This window comes from Telopea speciosissima, chromosome 1, assembly GCF_018873765.1.
Source record: "Telopea speciosissima isolate NSW1024214 ecotype Mountain lineage chromosome 1, Tspe_v1, whole genome shotgun sequence".
NCBI classification, from domain to species: domain Eukaryota; kingdom Viridiplantae; phylum Streptophyta; class Magnoliopsida; order Proteales; family Proteaceae; genus Telopea; species Telopea speciosissima.
The window spans coordinates 23,230,451-23,255,627 of NC_057916.1; the positions used below are offsets into that span (position 1 = coordinate 23,230,451).

At 39.2% G+C, this 25,177-nt stretch overlaps 1 protein-coding gene across 1 annotated transcript in view; it reads right to left on the reverse strand.

Moving 5' to 3' along the window:
• The window catches only part of LOC122642393 (pleiotropic drug resistance protein 2-like), a 37,084-nt gene extending 24,895 nt beyond the window's left edge, over positions 1–12,189 (reverse strand). The window contains exons 1-7 of the mRNA XM_043835846.1: positions 12,037–12,189; positions 11,625–12,001; positions 11,319–11,439; positions 10,652–10,740; positions 9,495–9,579; positions 9,098–9,388; positions 8,922–9,012 (exon numbers count right to left, since the gene is read on the reverse strand). Of these exons, the coding sequence (XP_043691781.1) occupies positions 8,922–9,012; positions 9,098–9,388; positions 9,495–9,579; positions 10,652–10,740; positions 11,319–11,439; positions 11,625–11,977 (1,030 nt within the window). The 5' untranslated portion in view covers positions 11,978–12,001; positions 12,037–12,189. The remainder of the gene's footprint in view (positions 1–8,921; positions 9,013–9,097; positions 9,389–9,494; positions 9,580–10,651; positions 10,741–11,318; positions 11,440–11,624; positions 12,002–12,036) is intronic.
• Positions 12,190–25,177: the final 12,988 nt, after the last annotated feature.

Consider the following 25,177-nt stretch of genomic DNA (forward strand, 5'->3'; position numbering starts at 1 on the left):
CCTCTATTCCCAAGAAATATCTTAAACGCCCCAAGTCTTTGACCTCAAATTCTGTCCCCAAATAATTCTTCAAATTCTGAATTTCTTGTGTATCACTCCCTGTGATCACTATGTCATCCACATAGACTAGTAGAATTGTGATATGTTGTCCCACTTTCTTCACAAGCAACGTGTGGTCAGCATTGCTTTGCTTATAGCCATTGGCAATCATGGCTTTGTGAAATCGACCAAACCAGGCCCTGGGTGATTGCTTTAGACCATATAAGGCCTTTTTCAATTTGCACACTTTTCCCTGGGTATTTGGAGTAGCAAAGCCAAGAGGGATTTCCATATAGACATCGTCTTCTAGCTCTCCATGTAGAAAAACATTCTTGACATCAAGCTGTTGGAGAGTCCAGCCTTGATTTACTGCACAAGAGATGATGACTCTAACTGTGCTCATTTTTGCCACAGGAGCAAAGGTTTCCTGGTAATCAATTCCATGGGTTTGTGTTAACCCCTTTGCAACCAACCTCACCTTGTATCGCTCTACTGACCCGTCTGAATTGTGCTTTACAACAAAGACCCATTTACAGCCAACGGGTTTCTTTCCTGGTGGAAGAACTGTCAAATCCCAAGTTTTGTTTTTCTCCAGGGCAAGCATCTCTTCACTCATTGCTTCCTTCCATTTCTGCTCAGCTATTGCTTCCTGCCAGTTTTTAGGAATGGAAACAGAGGATAACGAAGAAACAAAGGCATGGAATGCAGGAGTTAAAGAATTATAAAAAACAAAATTGGAAATTGGATGCTGAGTACAGCTCCGCTTTGGTTTCCGGACAGCAATGGGAAGATCAAGACTGGGATTAGGTATAGGAATAGGCTTACCAGAGTGAGGAGCGAGACTTGGAGCAGGCGCTGATTGTGTGGGAGCAGTGGTGGTGGTTTCTTTGTGCTCAGTTCCATGAGGAGGGAAGTGAGTCCCACGTGAGTATGTCTTCAATTCCTTTGATTCTCTAGACTCCCCCTGGACTATAGGCTGCTCATACTGTTGTCCTTGCTCTTGTTCTTGACTGGTAATTCCATCTTCCAATTCAACTAACACATCCTCTATAGTAGGCATATTTACATCTAGAGGAGCAAACAAAGGTACATCTTCATCATCTGGAATCTCCCCCTGAAGAGGTACTGGTGGTGCAAAATAAGCTTCAGACTCCTTAAAGACAACATCCATTGTTACAATTTTTTTTTTTTCCGTAGGGGGGTGGTAACACTTGTACCCTTTCTGGGTAGCAAAATAACCTAGAAAGACACACCGAAGACCTTTGGGGTCAAATTTCCCATGAATATGATGGTTTCGGGCAAACACCACACAACAAAAAATTTTGGGGTCAACAACAAAATTAGACGAGCCCAATAATACCTCCAATGGGCAGCGACCATCGATGACTCTGGAAGGAAGACGGTTGATCAGGTATGTAGCTGTAAGAATAGCATCACCCCAGAAACGTGTGGGAACATGCATGGCAAACATAAGTGAGCGAGCAACCTCCAACAAGTGTCTGTTCTTACGCTCAGCTACACAATTCTGAGCCGGAGTATCAACACAAGACGTCTGATGGATAATACCATGAGTGTCCAAGTAAGTGCGAAAAGCGCCATCCATGTATTCCTTGCCGTTGTCAGATCGTAAAATCTTCACCTTGGCATCAAATTGTGTTTGAACCAGCTTATGAAACAGATGGAAACAAGTAAAAACATCGCTCTTGCTATGCATCAAATACACCCATGTGGTGCGACTAAAACAATCAATAAAAGTAACAAACCATCTAAAACCAGAAGTAGAAACACATCGGGCTGGTCCCCACACATCAGAATGAATTAATCCAAATGGTGTCATACTTCTTTTGTCAGAAATACGGTAAACATTCCGAGTTTGCTTTGCTAAAGTGCAAGCATCGCATGAAAAATTGTTTGGATTACATTGCTTAAATAAGCTAGGAAATAAAGTAGATAAAATTTGCAATGGTGGGTGCCCCAAACGGCGGTACCACTTATTTAATTCTAGTAATGCAGATGTAGAAGCAGAAGAGGACGGTTGAGAAGTCAAAGCTGTCGGCAAACTGTCAAACACATAAACCACCAACCACCTTACCACATGTAATCGTACGACCCGTTACCAAGTCCTGGAATAAACAATGATTGGGGAAAAAAATTACTTTGCAGTTTAAGTCCCTAGTTAAACTACTAATGGATAATAAATTAGTAGAGAATTTAGGAACATGCAACACAGAGGAAAGACAAAGAGAAGGAGTGCACTGAACAGACCCCTTGCCAGAAATTGGCGAGAGAGACCCATCAGCAACCCGAACTTTATTATAACTAGATAAAGGAGAATAATTGAAGAAAATGGAGGAAGAACCTGTCATATGATCGGTTGCACCAGAGTCAATAACCCAAGAGTCAGGTATGACCGAGGTGCAATTCCCACCAAATGAAATACCTGAAGAGTGAGGCGTAGTGGAATCTGATGGCAAGGAAACTGTAAAAGCAGCCAAAGAAGGAGGCCCGGAAGAAGAGGTGTCCTGTGGAGTCATCATAGTTCGGAGATGCTGAAGTTCTTCAACCACTTGGGGAAAGAGACAGATCAGTAGATGCCTGGTTTGCCCGGGCATTATTGGATCGATTGGAGCCACCCCTCCCCCGCCCACGAGTATCTGCAGGGCGACCATGAAGCTTCCAGCAACGATCCTTGGTATGCCATTCCTTCCCACAGTGTTCACATTTAATAGGAGGGTGATCACTAGTAACACCAGAACTGCAGGAAGAATTACCACGAGAAGTAGGCTGAGAACCAGAAAGTAGGGCCGATCGTTCCTAAGGGACAGGAGTAATCATGGCTGTCCGGCGAGTATCTTCGGCTGCAAGAATCGCATAGGCCTGCTCAAGAGTTGGTAGGGGATCACGATTCAGAATATTGGCCTGGATTTGATCAAATTCAATGTTGAGACCAGCCAAAAAATCAAACACCCATAAGCCATCTTCCCACTTCTGAAAAGTAGTGGTGTCAACGTCACAAGTGGCAGTGAAGGTCCCCAAAAAATAAAGTTGCTGCCACATTGTGCACATTTTATTGTAATACTGAGAGAGGGTCAGCTCTAACTGCTTGGTGGAGTGGAGTTTCTGACGAAGTTCATAACACTGGGCAGCATTGCCCACTTGAGAGTAGGTGTCATGGGCTGTCTTCCAGATCTTGGCAGCCGAATCAAGTAAAAGGTAGCGTCCGGCAATCTCTTGGTCCATGGAGTTGACCAGATACGACATAACCAGAAAATTAAAATTCACCCACCTATCTTGCGCAGCTCTAGTTTCAGTAGGCCTGACAGAGGACCCGGTGATGTAGCCAGAGAGACCACGGGAACCGATAGCAAACAAACAAGAACGAGACCATAACAGGTAATTGGCCCCATTTAATTTTATAGGGCTGGCTGGAAACGGAACAAAATCACGCTGTGACGTGCCGTCGAGGACAGAAGAGGCTGATGTGATCTCAGAAGTGTCAGGCATTGTTGCTGGTCGAAGATAAGTTGTCAATAACCAAAAAAATCTGCAGAAAAATTACTGTATAAACCTGATAAAAAGCTGCAGAAAAATTACTGCATCAATCTTAAAATTCTGCAGGAAAAAATGCCCTTGGTGGGAGTCAACTCACCACCAAGGAGTGCAAAAATAGATCGGCTAGGCTGGGAAAACCTCACGCGAGAAGGAAGAAAGAAGAGAGAGGTCGCGGGAGAGTGGCAGAAGGGTGTGAGGGTTGGCGGAGGCTGGCGGAAGTGTAGGAGGCTGGCGGAGGGTGGTGCTGCTGCTGACGGAAGTGGTGGAGGGCGGTGGTGCTGCTAGCGGTAGATCACGACAGGAAGAGAAAGAAAAAAACAGAGAACTTTAGATCCCATATTCCCAGATTATTTTTGGCTCTGATACCATGTAGAAATCCGTGAATCTGGCTTGTCTATGAGACAGAGGCCAAGCCTTTATTTATAACTTCAGAATATTACAAATATGGAATGATAAATATAAGTACAAGGACAATATAGGACAAGGACAATATTACCCCTGAACCTATATTACAACAATGATAAAAATAGTTTTTTTTTCTTCACTTCTTGCTTTGGTATCCCACTCTATGTTGAGGAAACGATGTCATCTGCTCTCCTTTTTCTTTTTCTTTTTTTTTAGGGGGGGTGTTTACAAATCTGCTCTCCATTTACCTTTCGTTTTTGTTTGGTTTCAATATTAAACAGGATGAACAGCTGAATCTGATTTGTTCCTGTTATCTGGTGCAATTGGACTGTTGCGGCATTATGAAATGTCATCAAAATTTTTTCTTTCCTATTATCTGGAATGGTTGGGTTGGGTTGTTGCTGTTGAGAGAATAGTCTAACATCAGTTACCCCTAGTGACAAAACAAAATAAAAGAAGCCAGCAAGAACAAGAACAAGAACAAGAAGATGAGAAGGAAACCGAACCGAGAAGAAGAGATGGAGGAGATTATCGGCTGGGAGAAAAAGAGAGTATAAGCTCTCCCACTGATAGCCACTTATTTATAATAACTTAAGGCCTGATGAGATTGCAAATATACCCTTGGTTTATGTATATCTTCATATAAACCTAAAACATAAAGTGTAAGGACTAAAATACCCTTGCGGTACTGACTTAACACTTAATTCTTTAACACTGTTTTAGTCCTTACAGTTTACTGTTTAACACCCCTAAAAACTTCCATCCCCTCATATACCTGTGAATTCCTCCACCTAATAGTTCGAGTTTTTGGCTTGGATATTTACAGTTGCAGCATTTTGAAAGGTCATCATGTTGTTGTAGCTGTTTGCAAAAACCTATTGGGGTGATGCGGTCCTTGCTGTTGCTTTTCTTATAAACCGGGTTCCTTCCAATGTCTTGGACTTCAAAACACCAATTAATCTACTTCCGGATCCTTCCCTTACTTCTCACCTTCCTCCAAGGGTATTCAACTGTGTGTGTTTTGCTCACAATTCCTCTCCTTCTCGATCCAAATTAGATCCAAAGGCTCTTCATTGTATTTTCCTTGGGTATTCTGCTTCTCAAAAAGGATACACATGTTATCATCCCCCTTCCCGTCGTTTATTGGTTACCATAGATGTTACACTTCGTGAAAATGAGTCCTACTACCAGTCTTCTCTTCAGGGGGAGTGTTGAAGAAGAACTCCCTTGTCCCTTGGTTATTGATCTTGTTCGACTTCAGGGGGAGAAGATAGACACTAATCATGCCACTGAGAAAGGGGATCTGCTCATTCCCGGAGAAAAGAAAAGTCCATCTCAAATCTACCAGGTCCATATATGCTCCCGGATTAAGCTTCTTCTTCTCAGACTTCAGGTAATGATATTTCTTCTCATGTAATGATGTTCTCATTGCTATTAGAAAAGGAGTTGGAACATGCACCAAACGCCCTATCTCTAATTTTATCTCCTATGAATCATTCTCTCCTTCCTATCATGCCTTTGTTTCCTCTTTGTCCTCTATATTTATCCCATAGGGCTGGAAAGAATCTGTTACATATCAAAAGTGGAAAGATCCCATAGTGGAGGAAATGCAAGCCTTGAAGAAGAATGAAACTTGGGAGCTTGTCCCTCGGCCTGAAGGGAAGAGGTCAGTAGGTTGTAAATGAGTGTTCACTATAAAATAGAAGGAAATGGAACAATTGAGAGATATAAGGCAAGATTGGTTGCCAAGGGCTTCACCCAGACTTATGGGATTGACTATCAAGACACATTTAGCCTAGTTGCAAAAATGAACTCTGTTCGAACATTGCTATCATGTGTTGCAAATCTTGGATGGAATCTCCAACAACTTGATGTGAAGAATCTTTTACTCAAAGTGATCTCAAAGAAGAGGTATACATGGAAATCCCTCCAGGCTTTGAATCATCATCTACAGTTAGCAAGGTGTGTAGATTATAGAAGTCCCTTTATGATCTCAAGCAATCCCCCCAAGCTTGGTTTGGTAGGTTCCAAAAGGCTATGCAACAGTTTGGGTATAAACAGAGCCATCCTGATCATACCTTATTTGTCAAACACAAGTATGGAAAAGTTACTGCCCTTATTTTCTATATTGATGATATAGTGATAACAGGGAGTGATGATGCAGAAACCTCCTCGCTGAAAACTCAGTTATCTATAGAGTTTGAGACCAAAGATTTAGGAAAACTCAGATATTTTCTAGGGATTGAAGTAGCCCATTCAAACAAGGGTATTTTCATGTCTAAAAGGAAGTATGTCCTAAATCTTCTCAGTGAGATAGGGATGTTTGGTTTGAACTTGCAGACTATCCAATTGAAGTGAATCATCAACTCAGCTGAGATACTTGAAATCAGCACCAGGAAAAGGGTATTTTATTTTCCAACATAGAAATCCGAAGTTGGGATGCTTTACTGATGCTGATTAGGCCGGTTCCATCGATGATCCTCTACTTCGGGATACTGTACATTCTTCGATCTGGTTACTAGATGAAGCAAAAGACAATCAGTGGTATCCAGATTCAATGCAAAAGCAGAGTACGGAGCCATGGCACAAGGTGTGTGTGACCTTATTTGGCTTAAGGTGTTACTTGAGGATTTGGGAGCAACATATAAAGAACCTATGATGCTCTACCGTGATAATAAAGCAGCAATCAGCATACCTATAACCCAGTCCAGCATGACAGGATCAAGCATATTGAGATTGACAAACACTTCATCAAGGAGAAACATGAACAAGGCTCAATCTGCATCCCATTTGTCACTTCAGAGAACCAGTTAGCTAATGTATTCACAAAGGGATTGACTTCTACATCATTCCATCCTATTGTATCCAAGTTGGGCATGAGAGATATCTATGCACCAATTTGAGGGGGAGTGTTAAGGATAGGCATTCACTAGACACTGTCTAGGTTCGTTATATCTGTATCTTAGGATAAGGCCTGTGAGTCGGCCATACCTAACATACCTTATTTGTATTTGTCATTCTCTCTATAAATAAACAATGGCCACTGTCATTCTAGACAAGCCAATCCAGTGTCTCTGTCTCTTCTTCTCAACTATCTACTCTCCTCTTTTATTTATTTATTTATTATTATTATTATTTATTTTTTTTGGGGGGGGGGGTTTGCAAATCTGCTCTCCATTTACCTTTTGTTTTTGTTTGGTTTCATCATTATACAGGATGAACAGATGAATCTGATTTGTTTCCTATTATCTGGAGTAATTGGGCTGTTGCAGCATTATGAAATGACATCAAAAAAAAATAAAATATCTTTCCTGTCATCTGTTATGTTGGGTTGGGCTGTTGCAGTTGAGAGAATAGTCCAACATCAGTTACCCCTTGTGACCAAAAAGAAATAAAAGAAACCAGCAAGAAGAAGAGTTGGAGAAGGAGACTATCGGCTGGGAGAAAAAGAGAGTATAAGCTCTCCCACCGATAGCCATTTTTTTATAATAACTTAAGACCTGATGAGATTACAAATATACCGCTTGGTTTATGTATATCTTCATATAAACCTAAAACAATAAAGTGTAAGGGCTAAAACATCCCTGCAGTACTCACTTAACACTGTTTTAGTCCTTATACTTTAGTGTTTAACATCCCTAAATCCTTCCATCCCCTCATATACCTGTGAATTCCTCCACCTAATAGTTCGAGTTTTTGAGTTGGATATTTACAGTTGCAGCATTTTGAAAGGTCATCATGTTGTCATGTAGCTGTTTGCAAAAAGCTACATGGTCTGGTGCATTTATTGGATCCTGAATGTAAATGGGCTAAGGACAAGGCAACATGTTACAACTCAAATGGAATTGTTTACAGTTCTGATTTTCTTTATTTAAATGAAGTGAATGATCTAGCATTTTGTTAGAATGCCTTACTTTTTGAGAGAGATAGATGGTTATATCCTCCACAATGGTTTTTCACTTTGGTTTTCTATATATCAAATGGGCAGGACCATCAGCAGAAACATATGAACAATGTATAAATATATATCCTCTCCCCCAAAATCTTCCGTGCATCACACGGGTGCAATGCTAGTTGACAAAGAAAATTAAGCAAGAAACTAAAAGCGCAAAACATGAACAGAAAGGAACTGACCTCTGACCTCAAACAGGGAACAAAAATTGAAAGCAATGTATGATCAGAAATACCAAAGATGTATACCATAACAGCATTATCACATGCTTAGAATATTTCAAAATGCATGAGGTTTTTTTTTTTTTTTTTGGGGGGGGGGGGGAGAGAATCAGTATTTAATCGGGCATTTGCTGAGGTATTAAATCCAACGGCTTCATGCTAAACAATCGATATTCTAATCAGTAAAGCTTTGATGCCCCCTAGCACATATACCTAAATCCATGTGAACAATAAGGAAGCAACAAAGCTACAGGTTCAATCCAACAAGGGAAAAGAAATAATGCAACCAGAGCGCCTCATTCGTGCCCATAGAAGCAACAAGATAACAACTTGATGCGTCGACAATATAAAACTTCACTAAATCAGCAGAGTGACAACATCAGAAATAGCATTATCTTCTATTGAAAACCAATATTTAGCTTAACTATATATAAGACGCAGAACCACCAGGAATCGTTACCCCCTCCAATTCCTCACATAGGAGCGGAAATGACCACCCTACCTCCTGCCCGAACACACTGCCCAAGGTGGGGTAGGGTGGTCATTTCCGTTCTTATGTGAGGTATTGGAGGAAATTGGAGCGGACAGCGAATTGGAGGTGATAATTATTCAACCACCAGGGACCTTAAATGGAAAAGCATTTCCAAATTCCAACTGTTGGAACTAATATAAGATGGCTTGGAACTTTCAAGTCTAAAATGTATTTTTCATGTGTGGGAGAAAAGGTGTCACTTCTATAAATACGCACATACCAGTAGTCACGCGCTTCTTTTGTCCACCAGAAATTCCCCTTCTCATCTCATCACCCACGAGAATATCGGCACAGATATCCAATCCAAGAATCTATTGAAGAATCTTCAAATCAGTCTGGTCAAAGTATCTTTTTAACAAGAAAACACACAGGTATACAGGAATGGAGGCAGCAAACCTTGAGGACATAATCTGTAACCAGACTAGTTTCCTGGCCTGCCATTGCTGTAGCCTTCATGAATGCATCAATCTCAGGATCTGGTTTAATACCTGCTGCTTTCTCTCGTCTGGACAACTCTGCCAACATTTCATATCTGGTCCCAACCCCCAAGCAACGTCCTGAGAAATCCAAAGTCTCTCTCACTGTCATCTCACCATAGTGAAGATCATGCTGGCTAATATAAGCAGAGGTTCTTTGAGGTACAAATTCAGACAACTCATGACCACAGTACGTGATTTTCCCAGTTACCTGTTGATTTATTATTAATATTATTAACAAATAGAAGGAAATAAAGTCATACATACATGCATAACCAAGTGGCTATGTAAACAAACACACACACACAGAGAGAGACCCTTATATCCTTGTCAAGCTTTCCTGCAAGGGCTTGCAACAATGTTGTTTTCCCTGAGCCTGGAGGTCCCAGAAGCAGTGTCATCCTGAAGATCATATTATGATTAAGTACAGAAAATAAAGGTAATGCAACACTTTAAACATCATCTATACTGTAAAATTAGATAAACTAGTACTTGCAAAGATTAGTAACTAGATAAATTTAATGAAAAGTTTTGGTCCCCAAATTGAGTTTGGATTCTACATCGTAACCTGTATAACTTGTTAATTAATAATTTTTCCTCAACCTAATTGGTTACTGGTCTCAACAGACATATAATTAAATATATTTTTTCGTAAAATGATGCATGCAAAGAACACCTCCACAATGGGGATCAAATAATCTCTAGCTCATAGGCTTTCTTCTTACGTAAGGCAATTCAAATTCTACCACCTGCAGGCTCACAGTTTTGAGCCACTATTTCTTTAGATGTGGGACATAAAGGATCTCAAATGATCACCAAAGCTATCTCTCACATGTGATAAGAAAAAAAATGAAATGAACTTTATTTAAATAGAAAGCCAATAATAATTCAAGAGATGAAGAGGATCACTTCATTTACTTAGGAATTACTTGACTAGGCTGGATAAATCTCATCTCTCTGAAGGCTCTGTTTATTTGGACATAAAATAGCCAGGAGTAAAATAAATAACATAAAATTTTTCATTACAGAAATTATCTCATCCAAATAGTTTATATGGAATGTATAGACAACAGTAGGGCCGGCTATTTCATGCCCTTAAACTGCATGAAATATTTTCTTTAATGAGTAACTTTACATTCTAATGAAGTGGTGACAATAGTTATTTCCCTTTATAGCCATATTCATTATGAAAAATATAGCCCTAATTGATTAATATTCTTTAATCTAATGAGTGTTTAATAACTAGTTTCACTAACATAGGGACTTAAATATTGTTCTCACAGAAAGGGGTTAATGAAACACCATTGATTCATATTGTGGCCCTGAAAATTCGAATATGTTCAAGTGGAAGGTTTTGAGGGTTCCATTAGGAGAGTGATGATAAAGCTATTGGAACAATGAGATTCTTTGCTTATACAACTCATTTGTATGTAAACAGGAAACAGCTCTACAACATAAACAAACAGTAACACACCTTGATGGTCTCACTATTCCACTGACATCATGAAGCATCTTGATAATCCTCTTCTTGGATGGTGAAAGCCGGACCATTCCAAGAACTCCCTTCAACAAATTGAAGTAAGAAAAAAATTATAGATCAGCTCAACAATGAAGCATTTGGATCCCAAAAGAAAATAATACAAAAACCGGGAGATGAAGTATACTAATCATTTCACTGGCATTAACAGAATTGAAAGTTTTTCCAGGTCAGTTCATTAACACTAAGAGAAATTAACAAAATAAATAAAAAGGGAAAAAAGAAGCAATAGCTTTCAAACAGGAAAAAAACATTTAATATTTATTATGAGCTTGTGTTTCCCATTCCGCTCATCAGAATAACCCCCCCCCCCCAAAAAAAAAATCGTAATTAGTTTCACTGCAAGCCTATTCTAACTAGCTACCCTGTCCAAGAATTTCCTTCAAGAGCTGACAAAATTTAATTATATGCTCTTCATAGAAAACCTCCATTCGTTGTAATGAGTTACAAAAAGCCAGAATGAACAAAATTCCAAAACCAAAACTGAGGGGAAATTGGAAAAGGCCAGAATGAACAGATGTACTCAAAGGAGGATGAATCTAACGGCAATATAACAGAAGGCCAAATCTGATTTATGAAGAAAACCAAGGATAAGAATAAGCACCTCGATTGTGTTCAAGGTAGCATTGGGTAGAGTGGGAAGAGCCCTGCTTCCAACATACGCATCTCCCTCTACTGACAAGTGCTCGAAACGAACTTCAATCTTAGGAACCTCAATTCCAACCCTGTTTCAGATGATAAGACAATGAGCTGAAACAAAAACCTCAGGAAAAGGACAAGGAGGAACTTTTAATGGAACCGGAACTAAGTAGATGAAGATACTCGCTAAACTCAAAAAGGGAGATTTCAAAAGGTACAATAGAAAGACAGCTTTATGAGCGATACAGTCTACAGAGAGAGAGAGACTGACCGCTCAGTTCGGTCCCTGAGCCTGCGAAGGAATTTCTCGTTGTCTTCTTCGACGAACTTGAGAATGCTCTCCAGGAGCAGCTTCTTATCCTGAATCCGAAGATTGGTAAGATCAACCTCATCATGAACAACCTTGCCATTGTCAAGAACTTGCTTAAGCATCCCTCGCCTCAACCGATCGAACGTCGGAAGCCTCTCAATGGCAGCCCATTTCAGTTCCTCCTCTTCATTCTCGCCATCCCTCCTGCTCCGTGTGAAGACATCAGGTGGAGCCGTCCACACCTCCCGAAAGCTCGTAGAAGTCCAACTTCTGCGACTACTCCCTAGATCGTCCCCGGTCAACACCGATGCCATTTCGAAATGAACTGAAACTCTCAGCTCCACAGCAATCTTTGGCGAGGATTATAAATTACTACTCTACTCCACTATCAGCACAACCACTGTATCTACTCGATTCTCGGACAAACACAAGCATCCATGAACTTAATGGGAGAAGGTGGCTGACTTGATATTTTTAACTTTCGACGCCAAACTCCATGGAGAAGTTATTCCAACTTAGTTCAGAATGTATTACAAACACAAGCATCCAGAGAACTTCTTCTTGTATATGACAAATCATTCTACATTAAGCTTGAACAACTCGTCCATCTCCATGAGTTTAAAGAGTATAAAAACACGAATTGCTCTGAAATCTGATAAAAGTTAATCGGGTTTGCCATCATCGATCTAGAAGATCGTTTGACCTTACATAATCAATACGAAATACAGTTAGTAAGTCGATCTCCATGAATGAAGATGCCGAAGAAGACGACAACTGCTCAGGACAAGAATGATGGACGTGAACAGTAGCTGGGAATTGGAACAGAAAGCCAACAATTATAGCCAAACTACCCACACTACAGTAACACCAATGACAGAGACTGGTGAAGTGATTCACTTCCAGGATTTTCACCTGGAGAATCGAGTCCGAAACAAATCCGAAACTACCTTTAAATAGTCCAATTTACCCGCAATAACACTAATGACAGAGAATCAGAGATTGGTGAAGTGATTGCCTCCATCTGAGTGAAGAAAAATTGGGTCAGCTTTCTTTTCTTCTGGTTTTTTTTTAGAAAAAAATACCTCTCGTAGGGTAGTTGTAATTAAATGGAGACGATAAAGATCCATGGATGAGTGAGTGATAACTTTCTATGTGAAATTGTGTACTAAGTGATAGGGTGCAGTTTTGCACAATAAGGAGAGAGGGTGTGGACTGGGGAGTCCACAGGTGAGATGTGAGACTGAATGCGCAAGAATCTGGACACTGGCGTTATGTGCGGTACATTGTCCCTGTTCCCAAGCATAGGGGCGGGCAAAATGACAATCGCACTCCTAAAATATTGTCTTTTCATGGGGGCACAATGGTCATTTAATCTACTCCTATGTCTGGGCATTGGAGCAGCGCATCACACACGCTTAGGAAGTGTTCTTTCTCTCTCTATATTTTATGAACTTTATTTTAATTGTTTATATGGGTTGCGTTATTGATTTTCTTTTGTTTTAAATGTGTACTCACAAGTCACAAAGCTGGATATGAGTGGATTTGAACCAGCTTCAGCATTATTTGTGGCTAATGACTAGCTTAATAAAGGGTTCTTAATATTACCCTCCAAAGAAAAACGAAGGATTCTTTACAGATCTATTATTTGAATTACCCTATATCAAAGGGTAGATGTTTTCTGTGCCACAATGCAGGCTGCGCCCAAACACATGGGGACGATATTTCCGCCATTCAGGAGGCAGGATGATCATTTGCCCACCCCCATATGTCTAGGCACAGCCTGCGCCCTTGGCACAGAGAATATTTTCCCTATATCAATATTTTCTTTCTTCTGAATTTGTATGTAATTTGTTTGGATTAGATCATGTAAAGACTGATTTATCTTATGAGTCAATTTTTTCTATTTATTTTAAGATGGATAAGAAAGTATATCCAATGAACCAAAAAAAATACATGAAACTCCTTAAAAAGGAGCCAGAAAATGAAGGAAAAAAGAAGAAAATAACAAATAAATTGCAATCCCCACAAGGGTTGCATAGAAAGATCCCGGCCAAGAGAGAACAACATGCTTATTCCTAGGAGTGTATCCAAGCAAGAATTGACACGAACATCAAGCTTGCATATGGCGATAAGGCGATTGGAGTACTAAAAGCATGCAAGGATATACATGGGGTGCATGGACATACATGAAAAGATATTTGATGATATGGCTAACCCATATAATGTTCTCTCTATCAAATGATTGAAACATGTCATCTATATACAATAACAACAACAATCATAACCTTATCCCAACTAAATGGGGTCGGCTACATGGATCCGAAAGAGACTATGACAGTAATAGAAATAAGAGAAGTAAAACGACGTAAGAAGAGTAAAAGGAAGTAAAAAAGACAAAGAGTAAAAGAAGAAGCCCAAGCAGTAGGCAAAGCAGAATCCCAGGAACATTCCCTTACAAGGGGTCAGTTACATGGGTCTTTGTCCTCCAAACAAGTATATCTGCAGTCATACTAGGATTAAGCCCAACCACATGCATATCTTTTCTTACCACTTCTCTAATAGTCAATTTAGGTCTGTCCCTACCTCTTTTAGCTCGGTCAAACTGAATCTAGTTACTCTTCCTTACCGGTACATTCATAAGTCTCCTCCGTTGTACATGACCATACCACCTCAAGCGGATCTCACGGAGCTTCTCTTGGATTAGTGCAACTCTCAGTTCGGTTCTAATACAATCATTCCTTACTCTATCTCTCCTGGTCTTGCCATACATTATTCTCAACATCCTCATCTCTGCTACACTCATCTTTTCTATATTACTCTTCTTAACTGCCCAACATTCTGCCCCATAAGTCATGACCGGTCTTATTACTGTCTTGTAGAATTAATAGGCATGCGTTTGTCACATAACACTCCCGAAGCAACTCTCCACTTCAACCATCTTACTTTAATTTTGTGGGAGACATCATCCTCTATATCACCCTCTTTGTTAATGGTTGATCCCAGGTATCTAAAGCATTATCTTTATAGTAACTCTCGTTCCTCAAGTTTCACCATTTCATCACCTCTCCTGGTTTGACTGAAGTTACACATCATATATTGTCTTTTTTCTGCTTAAATTATAACATCGTGATTCCAAGCTTAATCTCCATAACTTCATCTTTGCATTAATCTCTTCCACTGTTTCATCAATCAAAACAATATTATCAGTGAAAAGCATACACCAAGGGACCCTATTTTGGATGCATCTGATTAAATCATCCATGTCATCTATATATGTGACTCAAATTAGGGGACCATTTAAAAAACCTTTCCAGAACAAGGCCCTCTAAAGATCAAAAAAATTTATATCATAAAATGTTAAGAAAGGTCAATAAACATATTCCCCACCCCCCGCCCCCCAATCTCTCTCTCTCTCTCTCTCTCAACATCTGATTTCTTTTTTGGGTCTATCCTAATCAATATCCATTTGCACGTGCATGGCTAGTTACATTAATGTAGATAAAGGGGGGGAAAAAATGCATGTATGTGCTTAGTAAATTGTATTTGTTTGGAAAAAAGTGAGAAAAGTTCTGAAATCCAGATTTTCGTCAAACGATGTTTCTCATTTCTGATTTCGCATCTCCCGCGGGAACCCAACGAACCTTCCCTTTCTATACATCTCTCTTTAATCAGTTGTTAAGGCTCTCACCTTAATCTCCTAGCTGTCGTATCATTGATTTCCAGTCCAAAAAATTTTTATTATGGTTTTTTTTTTTTAAACCTTTGGATTTTTCCCACTCTCATTCTATTCTAATGCCTATACTATTCAGGCCTCATTGCTTGGCTTTGAAGAAGTGGAGTGAATGATATTGAGTGAAGCAAATAATAACTTAAGCTTGGTAAAGTATAGTGAAAAACAAAAAAGAGTAAAATTTCCAAGGGGTGCTGCCGTAGCTGCGTCGAGACACATGGGGTGTGGGTACAATGATCACCCTGTCCCCGTGAGTGGCAGGCTCATGTGCTTAGGTGCAACCTACGCTGCAACATAGAGAACATTCTCCCAATTTCCAATGGGACATTTGCTGTCAAGGAAAATTATAAATGGTGATTTCCTTCATCCATAAATAGTTATAGTCAATATAACATTTCACATTAACCATAAATACAGAAGATTAAGGTATCAACGGTAAACAAAAGTTAAAGAGATTTCAGGTGCCTCCACCCCAATTTCACTCCACTTCCGTTCCCTTAACTTGCAGGAACTAGAACCTAAGAGAGTTTTCTCTCTCTTTCTCTCTCAAGCTTTCATGGCTTTGATTCCTGTTTTTGCTGTCTTTGGCCATGATTTCCGGACATTAAAGAGTTCTCTTACAGGAGGAGGGTATTTGGGTAAAATTATAATTCCCGATAAACCTTGTTGCTACCCTTCTTTTATTTTTTTGTTTATTTTGTGAGTTGAAGTTTGCCATGACAAACACAACTAATGTATATCTTGATTAGTAGTGCTGTTCCACTTCATGGTTCGATAAAAGAGGCAAAGATCACTCTTTCCATTATCTATATGCATCACAGTCAAAGCATCACAGTCAAAGGCTATAGAAACAAAATCTTTTTTTTTTTTTTTTTTTTTGGGGGGGGGGGGGGGGGGGGGCTACACGCTAGGAGAGAAGGCTAAGACAAGCCAACAATCTACACTAGGTAGTGGGGGGGAGGGGAGGGGAGAGGGTAAGGGTGCCAAACTGTTTATGATCAAACAGAATCGCACCATATAAAAATGATGCGATACTGATTTCATAGGTTCTATTCTTGGTTTGGTTTGATTCAAAATCGAAAAACCGTAAATTAACCAAAAGAAACTAGGTAGAAAACCAAGATTAGGAATTTTCTTATTTGTTTAAGAATGGGGTTAAGCACTCTGAAATATTAGGACTCCTTATTGAGATTTTTTTGAATTTTAGTTTGAGTGCGAAATTCATGAAGGGACAGAAGGTTTTAGTACAAGCATGTCTTAGTGGACTTTATTAATGAATTGAGTGGGGTATGGATTAATGATGTCCTCAGGTTAGTTTCCCTTGCGGTCTTGAGTAATCACTTAAAATTATCATTGCAACTAACATGTCTAAGTGAACTTTGCCTAAAGATAGATGTGTATAAAATAATATAATTTCTCCCACATAACAAGAATATGGAAAATAAATTTTAGGGTACAAAGGTGAAACCGGTATTACAAACCGCATGTAAATCGACTAACGAAAACCGAATAGAAACCGCACCGCATATAAAATAATTCTGATTTGGGGTGATTCTTATCTGGTGCGGTTTTGATTTCTACCTTGCAGAATGTGCCCCGAACCAGAACCGCACTGTTTGACTCCCTTAGGTGACACAACAAGCAATCCAAAAGAATTGATCCATTGACCTCCTAGGGGGTATGCACTCAACCGACAATGTCTCCAACCAACTGAGCTAACAGTTGTTCACTAGAAAACATCCACATGGACACTCGGCGTGGCCCAAGAACAAGAAAAAATACCAAGGAAGTTCAATTCCTCAAGACCGATATTATTTTTAATAGCCCTTTGGAAGCAACCCACAACTCAGTCGACAAAATGCAAGACATCAACCCTCAACAAAGACATCCCTGAGATAACTATTGTGATAATTGATCTTTCAACTAGCTAACATCATCAATTGATTCTTTCTCATTTTCAGAACACATTATAGGAAGAGCTCACCAAACACTACCCGGCACACTAGAAAAGGAAGGAGGGGGAAGAGAGAGAGACTATAACACTAGTAAAGTCAGCAAATTGGGCAATTTTTAAATCCAAGCAATAGCTAGATCGAGCTACTGAAGTAGGAATCTTGGTGGCTTCCCAATATTGGGCACTGGGCTAGGCTTGGCTGTGCTGCCCACCATTATGAATCTTTCATAGGGTTGACTAATTTTTGAATGTATAGTAGAGTTTTGGTACATCATACATGTCCTTCTCCCTTTGAACACACACACACAGGTCCCAAAAAGATTCCCCCTCCTTGAAGCTATTACCAAATTAAGAATCCTAGGGTTGTTCCAATCAATAAAACTTATGATTAATAATAATAAAATTTGCATTGTTCTTTATTAACTGCCAAGAAGGTGCTAGGAGAGCACAGTAATATAAAAGTTTGAATGGACAGACTCAGACCCAACTGTGGTCCTTAACCCCATCTTCCTAGTTGCCTTAGACTCCAATACCAATGGGTCTTTGGGGGGAGGAGAGATGGGGGGGGGGGGGGGCGCATTGGGCCTGCAACAGGAAAATTTAAAAAAAAAAAAAATGAATTTTCAAATAGTTGATTTAGAACCCTAATTGCTTCTCACGTAAGGCTTAATTCCTCTATGTTCCTCAACGTTCAGCCTATGATCATTTCTAAAGTTTGTGGCTTCTAACTATCTCTGTTTGTTCCGGAAATGTAAGCTTGTGGGGTCTTACTTGAAGTATGGATGCTCATCATTCAATGCATCCAATTCTCGAAGCTCTATGGATAGTTGACTCTGCCCCAACCCTATGTCTCCCTACCCAATGACAACATGTGGGGGTCCACAAGCATGTTAGCCAGCCCTTCTTAAATTAATAGGAGCATAGGAAAATACTCCACTTGATCATAATTTAGAAAAGGATTAAGCCATAGCTAAATTCCAAGGGTTTTGTTTGAGGTCAAGAGATCATTGTCTGGTCACGTAGTCCCTGCACTAGCGTGATGGTCAAAGAATGTGCATAGTGTCATATACATGAATGAGATTTTTTATTTCACAAGATAGGATGGTAATTTCACGTATTCATGTGTCTATGCTCAAGGGTTACACAATCAAGCATTCACATTTTTTTGCCCTTTTATATCAAAATGAAAGGAAATGGGGAGGGATCTGCACACTGCTTGCGTGTATTGACACCTTCGACGTTAATCTTATGGGCACACAAGAGGGACTAGTGCCTCACAATTCATATATAGGTGAATTCACATGGTTACAGAGAAGAGATAGAATGTGTAAGAGGACGTGTGTACTACGAGCAGTGTGTACATCATTTTCCCCCCCCCCCACCCCACCCCACCCCACCCTTCCCAAAAAGAAAATTATAACATTTCATAACTATCACTCACAAAACCGTTTAGTACACACAAAAACATGCTAATCAGATACGAGATCGGTCTTGGTCAATATCGATCCAGATCATCTCATATCGGTCTGGACAGTTAACAAAACTGGTTTTTTAACCTTTTTCTCTTTGATCTGTACTGATCCATCGATACAGGATTGCCCCAGAATCGGTATCACTCTCCACTAATACTAATCCAATATGATTTGGACGATTCCTCTGATCCCTAGAACCATGACCCATACACAAGATGGGCAAAATGACTGCCCCATGCTATGTAAATGGATTAGATTCTACTCGGATATGGATCGGATGTGATCCGATCTGGATATTCCCTGTCCGAATATAGATACCTCTAAATGGATTCGGATGCAGATCGAATTCAGATTTTTGACCATCCGTTTACATCTTTGTCTTGTGTAACCCAGACCTTCCTACCCCTAACGGATACAATTCACTCTCAATCCATATCTCTTAGATCATGATTCTCTTTTCCTCATATTATAGAACCTATTGAATCTTCAAAAACCCTCAAGATCATTAATTACTTAATTTTTTATTATTAAGTATTCAGATTTTTTTTTGGACGAATTTTTATCGAAGTATTCAGATTTTTCTCTAGATATCTCTAAATGAATACAAATGTCCCTAAACAGATACGAATGCAGATTTTCGATTATCCATTTACATCTACTGCACACTTTCAGTGGTCCCTGCATTGGTGAGGGCCACACACACTGGCACTGATCCCCCAATTAATTAAAGGGGGAAAAAACGTCTAGTTTGGTGGTCTACATGGCTCCTGTGCTTAAACATAATAGCATGCAAAAGTACCACACTATCCCCATGAAAAGACAGGAATCCCACCTAAGACGATGTTTGTGCGTGCACTTTCATTGCATAGAGGCTCTACATGACCAGGGAGCAATCTCTTTCTCTTAATTAAATATTAAAAAGAGGTCAAATCTTGAAAATAAATAATAAGGGTTGTTTTTTTTCCCCAAAAAAATAAAAAAATAAGGGTTGTCTCTCTTAGTTTATTATTTCCAAAAGAGAACTGCGTTGACAGATATATAGATAAAGAGGGAAAGAAAAGATTGCATGGGAAAACAGCAAATATGCTGATCATCAAGAACACTTCGATGCTAAATAAAATAACTTTTATTTTCCATCATTAAAATATATGAAATCCCATCTCTTTCGGGATTTTATTCCGACTTTCAAAGTGAGGGAAGTACATACTGACAAATACTGACAGTGTGTCTTTTCTGAGTAAAAAAAGTCAAAATACATTCAAATCTGTAAATTGTTTGGGCCATGTTGACCAATAAAAAGATGATTTGGCCTAAGTCCCGAAAAAGCCCTCCAATATTTAATTGAAATCAAAATTATTAAAAAATGTTAAACAATTAATCACCCTTTAACCTGACTCACCTGAACGTCCAATCAAATATTATTAGAATCATACTCTCTGGCAGATGTGATTCCTTTTGGAAGACGCCAGAGGTTGCTGTACATGTCACATGGAATTGGAAGTTAAGGAAAATGAATCAAAGGGTGATTCGGTCATTTAAATTCAGCTTTAATTGACTGAACACCCTAACCCTGGATGCTTTTTCCTTCTTTTTAAAAAATTATTTCAATTTAAAAAAATAAAAAGAAGAAAGTTTTCATAGCCGACTGTGTAAGCCAGGTATGTAAGAGGGTGAGAGTTTCAAAACATTAATTAATGAATGGGGGGTTTATGACTTTTCCAACTCATTGTGAGAGGGGACACAACCAAACATGCTTACACAAACATGTATGAAAACTTCCCCCAAAAAAATAAGAAAGGAAAAAGTTATCCAAGAGGATAGCTGTCTCTTGGAATAACGAATGTTAGAGGTGTAATTCTGGCCCAACGAGCTTGCCTTGAGCCCGACAAGTTCTGGACTAGGCTATGGTTGAGATTTCAAGGCCCAGGGTTGGGCTGGGCTGGGCCACCCTTGGTCCGTTTGGCCTATATATGGAAAATCTTATTATCACTACATTAGTGAACTTTATAATCTTACGTTTTTTGCATTTTTAAGATAACACACTCTTTACCCAAAAAAAAGACAACACATTTCTTTGCTTAGGTGAAGGTAAACCCTATCATTTCACTTAAATATTGTATTAAATTTATACAATATATATGTACATATGTATATATATGAAATTTTTTTCTCTAAACCACCAAGGAAAGTTATGTTAGCATACATATATGTCTATCTCTCTCCTCATATAAAATGACCTTGCTGCCCTCTATATGCATTCCCAGATGTTGGCAGGTGTTGGGATGTGCATCCAAACCCTCTCAACCATTGGATGGGTATTGGACCATCCCAGCCGATTTATATGCTTTTTACCATTTAATATTACATTTCAATCCTTATTGGCATTGGTAGACACACGTCATTACACTATTGGCTGTACCACCAATCCAAATCAATATCAACAGAGACCAATACGATATCCAATATGGATTCCTAAATCCATGCCTCGCAGGTTTTTAGTTGATGCTAATGGAGGAGAAAATTGGATTAACTTTATCTACCACCGGTAGTTGAATACATAAATGCTCAGGCTTTGGGAGAATGCCCCCAATGCCATCTTGAGTCTCAAAGTGAACTGTAGAGGAAAAATTCAACACATGATGGGCCTGTATACTATACAATATAATGAATATTGCCTACGTGAAGGAAAATTTCCATCTTACCGACCATATATATATATATTTTGGAAAGGGAGCTTATATAATAGTATTATTATTACTAGGGGGATGGGGGGGGAAGGTAACACAGCCAGAAGGCTCAAACTCGAAACCTCCTGGTGAGCATGGGGATGAAGCGCACCATAGCTCACCAACTGTGTTAGGCAGCTGTTGTTTTCCGATCACGTTTTCCTTAAACCAAGGTGAATGGGAATACCTTGACTGCAGATTTCGGATGGACGGAAGAGGGCATCGTGCAACAATGGGAAGGTATTACTGACTTCGTTAAATAGGGGAATGGTTTTAGACCCTAGGATTGTGACTGAACCCTACACTACGGTCTACGGGTGTGGGAAAGCTTTCTCCTTTTATTAAAACCTTTTACTTGAGATACTCATGTTTCATCATCTGAGATGACTACGGACTGATATAAGTATGTTGTGTCTATGTATATCCTAATTATAACTAATAATAGGTTAGAATTTCCTCAAAATTTTCTAGTTGAACAGTATAAGAATTATTAGTTACAAAACCACGAGAAGTAACCACTAGAGGGTAGCTCAGTTGACAAGGACTGTTTGAGATGTGAAAATGAAATCACTCCCTTGACCTGTCTTGGGCTTTTCGATTGTATTTATAATGTAATGATACGGTTACATAACAGTCTAACAATATCTCAACAATATACAATCCAGCTGGACACAACAGTGACCTCAACACTAATCACACCATACACGTGTGAATCACACTAACTACGTGACATCCTTAACAAGGACCAACACCTCACAATTAAGAGATCATGAGCTCAACTCTCCTTACAGCCTACCTATTCTCACACACAAAACAACTCAATTTGGGCAAATTTCAGAGCCAAAGCTGACCAATAGAATTGAACTGGGTTTTAGTTCTAGGGCCTTGCGGCCAACACATAACCAGGCAAAACATGTTCCAAGTCATGGTTGATACAGAATTTGTCTCTATGGTGGTTGAGTTTTCTGAAGCATTCAACCAGCAAGATTAAGGCAGCTTCCTCAAAAGCTATTAATCCTTGTGCATTATCCATGGCATTCTTGGGACATATGATGCACCAGACCACAAGAAGAAAAGATATATCAAGTTGACTGGTTACATTCCCACTGCAATAAAGCTTAGCATAGCGATCATAGTAGGCTGAAGCTCAGGGTACACTATAAGTTGTTAGTCACAACACAACTAAAGCTTACAAACAGGATCTTATGTTCACCATGTTCCGTGAAGTATAGGAGATGATTCAGCTTATGGTCACAAGTTCAGAAAGGTTGAGGTTAGTAAACTTTGCAAGTCATGACTTGCCACACTTTCTGATGGATCCATGCAATAAAGGCTATTCACACATCTCATTGGTCAAATTTCAATAGAAAATGAGAACACTATATGAATTTAAAGTGTCTCCAAAGTAATAAAAATTACCGTGACAGTAATAGGACTTGAATCAGTACCTGAACATAAGAAAGGAGATAAGAGAATAGAGAAAGTCGAAGAGAAGATGAGAAAACATTGCCCCACGGTTTGAGTGAGTAGAATACCCAAACCGTGGGTGGGGGAATGTATATATATTAATATAAGAATAAGTAATTACAATCAAAGATCAGGTCCACAACTAAAGACTATGACTTGAGTATTCTTTACACTTGAGGACAGAAAATAAGAAAGAACATTACACATATACCCCTATAAAACCGACACAATTTAACACTCCCTCTTGTAGCTCAGCTTGGAACACCCTTGGAGAAATACATTTCAAAATAAGGCCTTGGTAAACAAGTCTCCAAGTTGATCACTAGAATTGACAAACGGAGTAGAAATCAACTTCTTCATTTCTTCATCCCGAATAAAATTACAGTCCACTTAACTATGTTTGATCCCCTCATGAAAGACAAGATTACTATCAATATATAAAACCACCTAGTCATCACAAAACATGTCCATGGGTTTGCGGATCAAAAAACCAAGCTCCCGAACAAAGGATTTAAGCCACATCAACTTAGTTCCATAGCTCTATACTTAGTTCCACCACTGGAATGGCCTACTATAATTTGTTTTTTACTCCTCCATGTAACAAGATTACCCCCAACAAAGATACAATAACTTGTAATAGATCTCCGATCACCATTAAGAAAAAAGGCACCAACCCAATCCAACATTAGCATAACCAACAACTTTGGTGTGACCATTACAGCGATGAATAAGACATTTCCCAACAGCACCCTTAAGACAATCCTAGCTTTTCCTCTTTCGATCTGAGCTCTATTACTTACACAGAATGCCGAACTGGAGTGAGGACTTTTGGAGGGCCTAATCAGTCCGAGGTTTAATTGTTCAGTGCCCTGTTTTCTGATTTCAGCAATGTCTTCCTGAGTATGTCTCCTAATTGGAGGAGTGCTAATTCTGGACTCAGGGTCTAGGAGTGTCAAAACACATCTGGCTTTATCTTTCTCCCAGAATTTTATAGGATTTATTCCTATATTTTCAGTTAGCATTTCCTTGATTTGATCAAGGGTAGGAACTGCTAATTTGGCTGTTTTCTGACTTTGAAAATGCCTTTCAAGGTAATAGCAGAATACATCTTCGTCAGATATATTGCTCTTGAATTCATAAATTTGCTCGATCTGGAGCATAGGTCTTCGTTTTATCCTTTCATCATCACCACGATTTTGCAGGTCGCACATCTGATGTTAGGATTTGGGCTTAAGGAAGGGCCGAAAGGCAATTCCATTGGCTTGGTGTACTAGTCTAACTGGTACTTTGGGGTTTTCTCCAAACATCACCATAGCACGGTACTGGATATAAGGGCCATATTTCAGTAGGAAGTCGTTTTTGTGAGATCTATGTCATCCTTATTTATTTGTCATAAGGTATCCATGACGAACTTTTCACCTCCTAGATATATTATGACATTTTTAGCATAGGTGTCATGTCGCATTATTGATCCATCTGCAATAACATCTTGCATGATATGTCCGTCTGTTTCCATAAATGTGATGGAATGACAAGTGGAGTTGCATGGCAGAATCTTGCTCCACTATCTATATAAGCATGTAGCCCAAATTTATCATATCCTTTGAATTTAAACCAGGCAGAGATATAGAAGCTATTTGGGCTGGTTTCATTCCTTGAATTGTGAGTTGTTTAGTTCAACTCATTTTCTTGTTCCTCTACTTCTTCTTCTTTTACGGATTCTGAGGTGTCAGAAATGTCTTCAGGATCTTTATGGTTACATCCTAACCATTTTTCCTTTTCTCTTATCTCTATGACATGCTATGCATGGGTCATCTTGAGGTTTTATAAAATCTATTCTAGGTTCTGTTATTGGAACCGTGATCATAGTTTGATTGGCTTTGGGCTTTAGGTTTTCCTTAGTCTTGAGAATTCTAAGGTCTTCTTCCCAGTCTTCTTCTACTTGTAGTCCTGCATTTGCATTCTCACTAAGTTTTCGAAGTTTAAATATCATACATTCCTTGTGGTATGTATGTCCATAATTTTTGCAATAGAAGCAGTAGTTATAGTCTAGGCATTCACAGGCATCACAAGTGAATTCTGCTTTTCCTGAGACAACGTATCTGCATTCTTTGCATTGGTTTGAAAGGTTAGTTATTCTAAGAACTTTGTTCTTTTCATAAATA